Source organism: Micropterus dolomieu, linkage group LG07 (genome assembly GCF_021292245.1).
Source record: "Micropterus dolomieu isolate WLL.071019.BEF.003 ecotype Adirondacks linkage group LG07, ASM2129224v1, whole genome shotgun sequence".
Lineage (NCBI taxonomy): Eukaryota > Metazoa > Chordata > Actinopteri > Centrarchiformes > Centrarchidae > Micropterus > Micropterus dolomieu.
In genome coordinates this window covers 2,999,054-3,011,786 of record NC_060156.1, presented here as the reverse complement: position 1 = coordinate 3,011,786, position 12,733 = coordinate 2,999,054, and the positions used below count along the sequence as shown (strand labels likewise).

The 12,733-nt window shown below is 40.9% G+C and overlaps 1 protein-coding gene across 1 annotated transcript; it reads left to right on the top strand.

The window, feature by feature from the left end:
* Positions 1-3,707: 3,707 nt before the first annotated feature.
* Positions 3,708-12,231, top strand: LOC123973844 (protein FAM171B-like). The gene is made up of 8 exons (XM_046054183.1): positions 3,708-3,957; positions 7,453-7,686; positions 8,316-8,408; positions 8,538-8,696; positions 9,161-9,331; positions 10,262-10,378; positions 10,695-10,818; positions 11,205-12,231. Exons 1-8 carry the CDS (start codon positions 3,780-3,782, stop codon positions 12,139-12,141), a joined length of 2,013 nt encoding a protein of 670 aa, XP_045910139.1. The 5' UTR covers positions 3,708-3,779; the 3' UTR covers positions 12,142-12,231.
* Positions 12,232-12,733: the final 502 nt, after the last annotated feature.

The following is a 12,733-nucleotide window of genomic DNA, read 5'->3' as shown; positions in this document are numbered from 1 at the left end:
CGGGCGCAGGCAGCCCCCTCGAGAGCTGCCCGGGCGTGCTCCATCCCCAAACATGAGACACACATCTCATGAGAATCTCCATCCGTGATGTACGGAGGGCAAGAAAAAAACACACCTTCTGTACATCTGGTGGCCGGACATGCTGGTAGACTTCTTCTTCAGGTAAGACACACTGCTTGTAGGACTGGAGCTTTCTTCAAACAACATACAGAGCGCCTGCTGAATAGAAAAAAGCTAATGATGAGTGTGTACAGGTGTGCTTTATACTCCTCCGGTTATTCCGTCACACCTTACCGTTCTAGCAACAAGCCAATAGGATTGGAGTGATTTCATTCACGTTCAGACCTGCTTCGCCTAGAGGCGTTCCCATAGTGTCGTAACCGACGCAGTTCGAGTTCCCTCGAAGGGGAACTGCGACTTTCAGCAGATGTGGAGTTTTCTGAGAGTTTGTTCCGAATATATAGAGCATAAAAACTTAATGCTGCTTCTTCATATTTAGTTTTGATTTAAAGAATTGCGAAAGTTGCACAAAGCTGTATCCTAAGTACCTCTTAATTTTTACTCGAATGAAGTAAAACCCAGTAGATACCCAGTGGAAGTTGTTTTCATTGAAAACTAGATAGAAAGTTTAAAAGGCTTTGAAAACTCATGTGAAGAACTGTGGAGATATTGTAGAAAGCCTCCAAATTCTGCTTTAACGTCGGAGTCCTGATGTAATGTCCTGCAATGTCTCCCCTATATGGAGTAACACAATGAATTACTTTCTTCCCAACTTTCTAAACTTTATTATCTTCCAATAATATTCCTCGGCATGTCAGTACACCTCAAACAGCTGATGTTATCATTATTAATGGGAAGTCATGCACCTGTCTCTCTGGGCAAGGGCTTATTCACCGTGTGACATTGTCTATCACTTTTTCATGTTTCCTGTCTTACACCCTCACATCAGTTTGTTGCCTCTGGTCCATCTCTGATATTTTGAAAGAGAGCACAGCTGCAAAGTCTTACATTTAATTTGTTCCACTCACTGCAGACGTCACCTGGCAGGCTGTCATCTCTTCCAAAATGGCTTAGACCAATTACCAGAAAATTAGTCATCATTGTTTGAAGTATTTTAAGATATATACATCTGATTTAGTTAAAAGTTGAGAAATGAAATAAGAGATTTTAAATGAGCTTTGGGATATTACAGTGCATCAGTACAACATCTGATTGCTTAAATGGATTTCATAGCACTGGATTATGTTTAACCTTTGTAGGGTGTGAAAACTGAGACTGATACGAATGCTCCAATCTGATACTTTTATGTCAACAAAATGTTAGATTTCACAACCTGTGTCTTTCATCAGTCTGTCCAGCTTTGACCCAAAGGCTTTGATCATTAACTCACCAGAAATGTTGAATTCATAAAAGGGGTTGATACACTGAAATATGGATTTTGTGACCTTATGACCTTTGAATAAACATGGCAGAGGTCTGTAATCACTGGAGTGCTTCTCTATTTAAATTTGTAGACAACTATAGGCAAAATATGTGATAATGATTTATTTTCGTGGCAACATTTCGTAGCATTCAGACGTTTGAAGAAAGAGCAAACTGATATTTCACAGGTAACAGGCATTTTACTTTGCTTACCACAGACCACAAATGTATATAAATGGAAATGATGGCCAGCACATTTCCACACAGTGGAACAGAATAATGTCCTTGTTTTTTTTTTTAACACAATTTAATAAACTAGGCAGCACTGTGTGTAGAAAACCAAGAGAAAGTCAATCTGTGTTCTGACAAGATTAATAGAAGAAAGCATCCGGGGAGCAGAGAGGAGGCACAGATTTCCAGGGCGAAAGCGAGCAGATTTCCAAAATCCCTGCAGATGCAGCTATTTATGTAGAGAAATGAGCCATTACTGTATCTAATTTGTGGCAAATTGATCCTGGAGACTCAGGCTGTCATCCATCCTCCTGCTTGTGTGTTTAGCCTCTGATGTATACTCTGTCAGATGGGAATAGAGCTGGGAGGACAAATGTGTCAGTTCACTGCGTCTCTGAGGCCCCTGTCACACAAGAGCTATGGTGGTGAAGAAGCCAGCCGAGGAAGGATTCACTAACGTTTTGGCGACAGGAACATCACTGAGGAAGCCCACCTTCAGGTGCAACTTGAAGGATATAAGAAACTGAAGTGGGGTATGACTCCCACTCTATAAAAAAAAATGAAAGGTCATTGATTGATAAATACAGAACACAGGACGGAAATGTTTTTAATTTAAATAATAACATAGAAGAATGTTTTACTGTAAACTAGTGTGATTTCAATCAGATTTATGTCACAAACTCTTCTAAAATGTTGACTGTAAACTGTTTCTTGTCAGTTTCTGTGTCACTTACTACCTGCATGGCCAACCAGAGCAGGATAGGTAGGTGGGTAGGAGTGTGGTTACTGCTCTTGAAGTTGCCAGGGATTAAGGGTCATCCTCCCGAGAAAGGAATATATTAATAGACAGGTGAAAAACTAAAGAATCATACGCTGTGCACACCAAAAAACCACACAGAGAACAAAGAACTCCTGACTTGTGTGGGTGTGTAGACAGTGTGGACGCCTTTTGAGTGCAGGGACTAAAATATTAGTCTAATGTAAAAAGAGAGGGTGAAAAATATGTTAAACCTGCAAAGTCCCACAAATGCATAAATAAGTAGAAAATAAAGACGCCTGTAAAACTCCTAAAACTGCAGTACTACTGAAAGCACTAACTATAGTTTACTAAGCTAATTCAAGGTCAGACTTTGAGGTCAAAAGGTTCAGTGAATAAATGCATGGGATTATTAATGGATAACTGAAAGTTAGGATAAGTTTACTGTTGGAGAACTGACATTGCATTGTCACCATCTAGTGGTACAAATCAGTGCGTGCAAATGTTTTGATGTGACGCTGAACGGCATATTTCACCATCCAACCTTTGATAATCAACTGATCATTGGAGTATTATTCCAGTGGTGACAGCAGAACCACATATTCATTCAGTGCTGAACTAAATAGATGCACTAAAGTACTGTACCTGAACAATTTTCATGAACTTAACCTAACTATTTTCATGTTATGTAACTTATAAATAGTACATTTATCGGAAGGACATTTTTAAATGCTAATCAACTTGTTTCATTTCAGTTCAGTATATTCTTATTCTTCTTCTTCTTATGATTATTATATGTAACACTATAATATTGTAACTATGTAATATTAAACAGAAGACACAGAGCACAATTACCAAGTATAAACTATACAGTCCAATCAAGAAGTACAATTTTAAAGAAAGGAATAAAAATAGGTATATAAACTCATTGAAAGCCAGTTTATAAAGAAAAAACAAGACTTTAAACGCATCATCATACTAATCCTAGAACACGGTGAAAGTGTCATAAATGTAACTTCTTTATACTAAATAGGTTGTGTTGATAATACATTTACCCAAGTGTTTACGTTGTTGTAGATTTCTACTTTTACTTAAATAGCGGTCTCCATCCACAACTATACTATATATATATAACTGTAGATAGATAGATAGATAGATAGATAGATAGATAGATAGAAGATAGATAGATAGATAAATAAGCTCTCTGTGGGTCCACGGAGCAGCTTAAAGAGGAGGAGTTTCCCTCCGCAGTTGGAAGGACGAGTAGTTAGGATGGCAGTGCAGTGGGCATCTCTGTACAAGTTTATGATGAAAATTGGACCTGTGGCGAGTGAAAAGTGACACCGATCCAACCTTTTCTTTGAAAGTCATGCGCCTGTTGATCTGTCTGCTGTCTGCGCTGATTCTATGCAAGAATGGGAAAGCGAGCGGAGAGTTCACTCCGGCTGGACACTCTCTGCATATCAACGACGGGAACTTTTCAAACGGGGATCACATGAAACAAGAGCCCTTTCAGCGCCAACAACAAGTGATCGAACCCTTGTCAGGTCTGTAGAGGCTTCACTGTATCACCGGGCGATTTTAACCAAAGTAAAATTTTGTAAAGCTCAGTCTGTTTGATTTAAGATGAAAATATATTACATTGTGGCTGGAAAATAAGGATTAATGTTGGTATTTTGACATTTTTCATATTTCTCCTCCACCAGCCATTACAAATCTGCCTCTAACAGATTATAGATGTCCTCATTTAGTGGGGCTAGACCATCTGTATGAGGATTTGCTGGTAAATCTACTGATCTGTTCATGAGTAATAAGTGATGCGGGAGCTTGCTGTTGTCACCCAGTGAGTAACGGTTTGTCAATCTGTGCATTTTAAATGCATCACCACAAACGAGGCAGCAATTTATCAGTGTCCGTTTGCATCATTTACGATATTATAACAAGTGACTTGGGAGTGGGGCAAAAATTTTCATAAAAGCAAAAAAGCTGTAGGTATGGAAAACCAGAAAGCATCCAAGAACCCCCCCCACCCATCTTGTTTACAGCAGAGCCATGGAGAAGAGCTGAAAGAGGGATTTGTGACTGTTCACTTATCAACTGATTCATGACTAATTCATGCTGCTGTAGGAGTACATTGCCATCCGTCATCACATGATCCTCCAGTCTCTGTCTTGGACACTTGGAATACTTGGAAATGTACCCAAGCATGGCGCTGTCCCTAGTACCACCCCCAGCCCCGTTTGCCGGCATGCGTTGTGTCCTGCCAAACCTTTTTTCCTCTCAGCCTTCCTGTCCCTTCAGTACAGAGTGAACCGTCATGGGAATGACTGCCAACCTACCGCTTCTACTGCATAAAAAGAGAAAATGAAGAAGAAGAAAACGCACAAAAACCTCCTCCTTTCTTGAACCAGATGGTCAGTTCTCCCATGCTAAGATTAACATTGCCATTGTTGTGCCCTCATTGGAGCAACAGACTTAAAGATTCAATCAATTTACCCCCAGCGAGGATTATAATCATTTGACAACAGGACTGGTTTTTGTTAGGACATCACGTCTTCGTGCCACCCCCTCAGCCAGCTCCTCCCTAAGCATCCTTTGTCTGGCTTTAGTATGATACTGCTGACTTGCTCTTGAGGCCGATTTGGCCCAGATATCAAAGGGTGCACTTGTGTTTTTGTCCAACAGTGGAATGTATGGCCTAATTCCAACACTCGCACACACACCATGTGGTGAGGGGGTCACCAGAGATAATTCCCTGTTGGACCATCTGTTTGTGCTGCCTGGTGGTCTCACAGAACTGACCGGTCAACATGTTTGCTCCTCCCTGTGCATCTTTATTTTGATCATAGTCTGTGGTGAAATGATAATAATGGTACGACGAATGTGCCCGATATGTCAGCAAAAGCAAATGCTTTTAGCCACAAACATGCCGCTTTTCAACAATTAGAACTTGCCACTCTAGCATTTACCGGTCTACATTTGTGGGGAAAGTAGCTTTGTGATTTAATGTTTGTGGAAATATCTTCCTCATGTTACCAAATTAAAGAGTTCACACACTGAGAGAGAAAGCGTTCAAAAACAAAACATTCATTGGACGGCAGTGCTATTATGTAACCAGTAATAACCGAATTCGAGCCCCATCACACTCAACTTGGGATCAATTTCTCATCTGCCTCAGTGGCCTCAGACGGTCCGTTTCAATCCACTTCATAAACCTCTTTGCGGTGTGGTTCAGTTCGCCAAATGGGGAGATTATAGTAATCTGGCACGAAACACCTCCACTTCAGATGTAGTGACCCCCTTCTGTTATGTTTGGCCACTAAGGCAGAACACACATAAAGTGGCTGCCTCTCCCATAACAGGCACCCTCGTTGTCCATCTGCACTGGTGCGTGTGTCCCAGTAGGGGGGACACTAACACTGCAAAATGTAGATGTTGGTTTTATATTGTGGCTGAAAACGCAGACACTCCTGGCAGCTCCAGGCATTTGTCTGCTTCTGATCAAAGGGAATGGTTAGGGGCAGTGGTGATCTGGTTATCTGGTTTTGGCACTTGCTGAAATATTGTGAAAAGCTGGTAGCATAAGGCATGGCATCATGAGTTTTCAGTAAAGCTTTGGCAGATCTTTTAGCAGCAGGATTATGAGCAGTCAGCCCAGCAGCAAATTCAACCACTGCTACTGTCAGTGTCAAATTGTCAGCATTAGAGAAAGATGCCGATGACATTATTACTGGTGAGATTGCTGCTATAGTGATTTATTGTTACTAATAAAAAGTGCAATACTTTTTTATGGCCTCCTAGCACAAAATAACTATGCTCTACTGTAACTTTTGGAGGGTTCATGATGGGCCTGTTGCTGAGATTCATGGCTATGGGCTCACTTTCTGGCCCGCATGGGTGTAGCAGAATAATTTGTAAACACAATATTAACGTAAAGTTGTCACAGTGAACATGTTAGAACAACGTTTAACATTTGCATTCATCTGGAGTCGTGTTTGTGGCCACCCAATAAATGTAAGTATTCAATCTACTTTTAGCTCTGTTTTGGTCTCCACCAATTCCTGATGGAAATATCTGGCCTTACAGCAGCTAAATGCTCCTCCGTGCTCCTCAGCTAGTCGCTAACTTTGTCTGTCACACAGTTTGTTTATCATAAAAAGCTACCTGCTGTGGCTAAAAACAGGCTTGATGAAAGTGTTTTGGGACCAAAACCACAACAGTTAGTTTAAGAGGCTGAAATGGTCTCTAGTGCTGCGGGAGGGAAAAGCAGATTTGATGCTAATTCTCTGAGGTTTTGTCGCTGCGAGCAACACCTTTCACATTACACATTGTCATTTAATCCATTGTTAATATAAAAATATTCATTAGGCTTAGGATGGGGTTATGCTAAGCATTCCGTCATTGTTAAGCAACACTATATCTGAGAAATAAAGTGCTGTTGTCATGAACTTAACAATGAGTGTGAAAGCGGCTCATTGAGTTTGTGAGTAAGGTGTCCCATTTATCACTAGGCCCTTAATGGGACTGTCTAGGACCTTCCTAAAAACATGTAATGATTGGGCTACCTCATAAGAATCGTGTTATTGGAAATGTGTATTGATGCAGCATAATGTTGTCTTGAATGCACACTTTGCAGTACAAATTGGCAACTTTTACAATTTGTATTTGTGTCCAACTCTGTCTAAAATCTCCTGGGATTAACTGATTGATATCCTCCAGGGATTCTGCAAATTACTTTCCCTGTGTTGTTGCCAATAAGGTCCTGTCTAAGTTAATTGGAAATGCAGTGTATTCAGTTAAAGCATTAAAGCATATGGTCATACTGCATAAAAGGTGGTGGACAAAATAACAGCAGCATCTTACAATACTTTTCTAATATATATAATAAATATTACCTTTGTGGAGCTTATAATGTTACATTTTGTGGAGAGTGTGTCCGAGAGGTGTAATTTGTGGTAGATTACGTTTTTTTCCTGAATTTGAATGAACTGTCATGCTCGACTGTAAACTCTTTGGTTTGTTATTTTTCCTCCCCCCCCCAGGTTCTGCCTTGAACCTAAAAGTCCAGGTCAACGACGTGCTGAGTCGTCAGTACCTGAGCCAGGCAGTGGTGGAGGTCTACATCAACTACACCAGAACCAACACAGCTCTTACTGGAGAGGACGGAGGTGTTTTACTTCATGTACCTTACCGAAGTGACGTGCCAGTCACAATTGTGGCCAGCAAGGAAGGCTACGTCTGCACACTGCTGCCTTGTAAAACCAACAGAATGCCAAGTAAGATATTTGTGTATGTTGATAAAATTGAGAAAGGCAGCGTTGTTTTTTAATTCATTAATGGGTCTCATAATCATGGAGTACTGTTTTTGAACTTGGCATGGCTGTAATTTTCCATTGAGTGGCACGAGTGCTAGAATTTATAGTCTATTAGCCCACGGCTCTGCCTGTTTAACTCAACCAATTAAACTGATATATGTGTGTATCTGCCAGTGGATCTGCGCAGGTTTTTCTTTTCTTTTCTTGTCACTGTAAGGCCAATTATTGCTCCACCCCACTGCAGTAAAGACGCAGTTAGGTGCAGCACACAAGACTATTTGGGATCATTTTATAACCCACATCTAGAGTGTGTGTCTTCCTCCATCTGTGTTGCCATCTGCCATCTGCAGTGATATGCATTTCTCAAGACAGCAAAGAACTAAATCTTGAATAATTGAGCTATTGTTTTTTGTTGTTAATGCTTAGATAAGGCCCTGACAGAAAAGTGAATTCCCCCATTTCTTGCCTCCCTGTCAGGTTTATTACTTGACTTTATATGTCAAAATGTCACACTGCCATCTTATGGACAAAAGGAAGTACTGAGTCCTAATTTTGCAGCCTTTTCTCTTCCTTCTTCATCATTGCTGCAGTATTTTCCTCCGTGACCATGTCCCTACTTGGCCTGAATCAAGGGAACATCTGGCTTTTTGATGATTCTGTCATGATCACTGGCAAAACATCTGGTAGGCTACTGTATATATTGTTTAAGTCACACTTTTTAACTTTCTCTTTCTGCCTTGCTCATGAGTGCACTAAAGGGGAAATACATATTTTCACCAGATATAGATCACATTGTGTTTGTTTGTTGATAGATTCTTCATCGCTGCCAATTGTCCAGTTTCCCAAAAGCCTGCTGAACCTGACAGACAGCAGTGACGTCACTTCTGTCAAAGCCTACCTGACCGTTCCCAAGCTGCCGTCCGAGGATGACACCTTTCTTAACACTATGGGCATCATGAGTAGTAAATCAGGTAGATGAGTGCAGTAATCTGAAAACAATAGATTTTAGGTCATGGTATATTTTGTTTCAGATTAGAGTGATTTGACTTTTTACCAGAAAACTGACACAAAGCACTATTTCCAGTGTTAGTATTTACAGTCTAATTTAATGTTGCATTGCACTGAAGATTTTAGACGACAAAAGTAACTGCAAGTTTAGATAAAGTTCAAGCCGAAAATGCTTAATTTGGATTTTGTTTTCCTGTAGTGCCATCTAGTGGTACATGCAGACTGATAGACAGATGAATGGTCCAGAAGCAACACATATTCTGCACCACTTAAAAAACGTCCATTAGAGGCTGTAATAAACTGATTTACCAAAGTTAAGATTTATTTATATTTCATTTAAGACAATTCCATCCAAGAAAAACAAACGGACAATTGAATTGGTCTAGTCCACAACTTCTCTCAAGCATTACCTGCTCTGTTTTTCAAGGATACGTCAGTGTGGAGTTGAGTCCGGTGGCGGCTGTCAGTGTGCAGCTTTTCTCAGGAGACACAGAGTTACATGTGAGTGGGCCCATACAGGTCAGCCTCAGCATTCCTGACAGCTGTGGACTTCAGAGTTCAAATGTTGTTCCAGCATGGTTCTTTAACCGGACCACCGGTGAGTAGAAGTCCCGATCGTGCACAGAGTTTGATCTTAGAGGAGTCAGGAGAGACAGTGAGGATGATTTTATGGCCTCTATTTGGAATTGTAGCTTAATAAAGGGGGCTTAGTTGTAAATGGTACAACTTTCCATTAATGACATGCGCCATTAAGATAACAGCAAGTGGGGTAAGAGCTCCCTGTCAACACAAATATAGTTTATTAACTATGGTGAGGGACCTAAAGTATAAAAAAGGCCTTAGATGATCATTGCAAATGGTGTAATGGGTTAAAATACAAATAGCCACATAATCCTTAACACATTACTTAAAATTATAAATTGCGCCAGGTCACTTAAATACACTTTGATAGCTTTCCTGGCACTCTCTCACTTTTACCAAAAGATTAAATGTAATATGCATTTTCAATATTGTTAGCACCTAGCACCGGCTAGCAAGTACTGTAGCCATCAGCAAAGATTAATATAAATATAATTAATGTTATATTATTAAATAAAGATCATAGGGAAGGTGTGACTTCACTCCACATCTGCAGGGGAGAGCTTAATCTAAATTCAGAGCGCATGACTTATTAGTGTCATGAACATGAAACAAATCAAGGGGAAGTCCGATCTGTTGGTTTAGACTAGATAAGGAGGCCATCTTTACCTTGTTCAGTTTATCATGTATCAGCTGACTCAATGCTCACAAACGTATCACTAAAAATCTACTTAGAATTAGCCGTTTGGTTAATTTAGTAATTGCCGAGAGGAGCAAAGTGATGTCTCCTCCTCCACAAATAATGCAGGAGCTGTAGCAGCATTCATTTCAGAGCCCTCCTCATTCACCTAAACTGTCTTTGCAAGGAGACGAGCGCACTTATTTGAAGATCTGAGAGACAATTTTATACAAGCAAATTTGAGGGGGTTGTTTTTGTTGTTTGTTTTAGGTGGATGGATGAGAAAAGGACTAGGGACGGTGGTGTCAGTGGAAGGAAAACTCAGGTGGACATTCACAGCTCCCCACTTTGGTTACTGGATAGCAGCGCCTCTGTCATCCACCAGAGGCAAGTGCTCAGTCTCTACCATCTTTGCCATGTTCAGGAGTAAGGTGGGAATGTCAGGATTGATTTTGTGATGGTTGTTGTAAATAACTAGTATAACAACTGAATTGTTCCAACCTTGCAAGCAGATGGAAGAAAAATAAATAAGTTACTAATATTTTAAAATAAGTTTCATAATCCACTGAAACTGGCCTTTCATTAAATGGCAAATGTTTTTTGATACAAAATGCAACATTCATTTTAATCTACAGCGATTTATTTTGCATGTATAGTTTATATTTCATCTGAACTTCTTCTTCTGCTCATCTGTATGCTTCAGGTTTCTTTGGACTTGCCATCCCCGTTGATTTCATTATGCGCCATTCATCTATCCTGATGGTTATCCTTGGAGGAATGCTTGTTGTTGTCGTCTGTCTTCTGTTTGGGTTATTGTTTAATCGCAGGTAACAGAGGCGTTCATCTCATAAAATATAAGTTGTTGGTGATGTTAGTATGATTACTCAGAATAGCATTTAAAGATGCACTTTCTGGTTTTGTTGCAGTCTCAAAACCTGCTCCCAGCACACTGGGAATCAAATAAATCAAGCGTCAAATGTATCTTTAACTTTTAGCCTTACGCTTTATGCTGTGTGGGCTGTAACTGAAGGTTGTAGGTCTTATTGATCAGAGATATTAAAGTGCTTAAAACAATAAACCACCAACATGTTTGAGTATTAAAGCTTCGCAGTAAAATACAGCAGACTACAGAAGCATATCCATTAATTAATTAAGAATGTCCAGTTTCATCAGCCCGGCACTGCTTGAGGCAAATGTTCTCTCTTGTCTACAGAAGTCCACTCTGTGAAAGTAAGGCAAAAAAAATCCTACCAGAGATGAGGAAAGACCAATCCACCTCCACATGTGATGATAAAGGAGACTTCTCTGATCCACAGGATGGACTGCACCAATCATTCACAGAAAGAAGGGATAACTGGCACAATGCCTCTGTAATTTCTATGCGCAATGGCAACGTAATAGCCAACCCCAACGCTGTGGCCATTACTTTGGAGTGTAACGAACTGGAGCTTAACTCTGACCTGAGTGATCAGAAGTGTTTGCATAAAACTACAGAGCAGATCAGAGTTCCAGCCTCTCTGACAGAGAATTTGTTTTTCTACAACCAGCCTGTTGCCATTCTTCATACTCCAGCGTTCTTCCATTTGGAGGAGCAGTCAGAGCAGCCTCAGTGGAGCAGGTCGGCCACTCTTCCCCGAGCAGGAGCTTCAAACAGTGCCGCCACCGAGCCGCTGAGTAAAGACAGCTTCACCCAGACTCTGTCTAAAGGTCCCTCTGCCACCCAGAACCAGGCAGAAGAAACTGAGGACCAGCTTGAGGTTCTAGAGGGCTCTCAGGCAGCGACCTCAACCAACCCATCCAGGGGTCACTTCAGCCTCCCAGAGTCAGTGTCGGTCCCAGGAACACTGAATAAAATTGTGGACAGCAGACACTCGGTGCAAGCCTTGGCAGAACTTTCTAAAATCCCCTCACTTCAGCCCCCTCGGGCCTGGTTTGTATCACTGGAGGGCAAACCAGCAGCTGAGATCCATTATGCTGTGTCAGAGCAGCAGAGGAGGCGAATGCCAGCTGAGAGTCGAGAAACCAGCTTAGACTCAGGAGTGGACATGAGCGAACTGAATCAGACGTCTGGAAGGAGGGCTGTAACACTGGAGCGCAACGCTACCTTTGTCAAAAGCACATCCATCAGTAAACAAGCACCTCCACAGTAAAAACTCTCAACACCCCCGACAGCCCTCTTAAGTTTGTGAATAAACCTCATCAGTTCTATCTATGACAAGTGACTTATTTACCTTATTGCTTCATATTATACAGTGGGGGAAATAAGTATTTGACCCCTTGCTGATTTTGCAGGTTTGCCCACTTACAAAGAATGCAACAATCTACAATTTTAATCATATGTACATTCTAACAGTGAAAGACAGAATCCCAAAGAAAATTCCAGAAAATCACATCATATGAATTTATAAAAATTGATAACCATCTGATGAGGAAAAACAAGTATATGACCCCCTACCAAACAGCAAGTATTCTGGCTCCTACAAGCCAGTTAGTCTTTCTTTAAGACACAGCCCCAATCCCAACCAATTATCTACATCAAATACACCTGCCTCACCTCGTTACCTGTATAAAAGACACCTGTCAACACCCAAACCACCAGCATCCAACATCACCACCATGGGCAAGACCAAAGAGCTTTCTACGGACATCAGGGACAAGATTGTTGATCTGCACAAGGCTGGGATGGGCTACAAGAGAATCGGAAAGCAACTTGGAGAGAAAAGATCAACTGTCGGTGCAGTT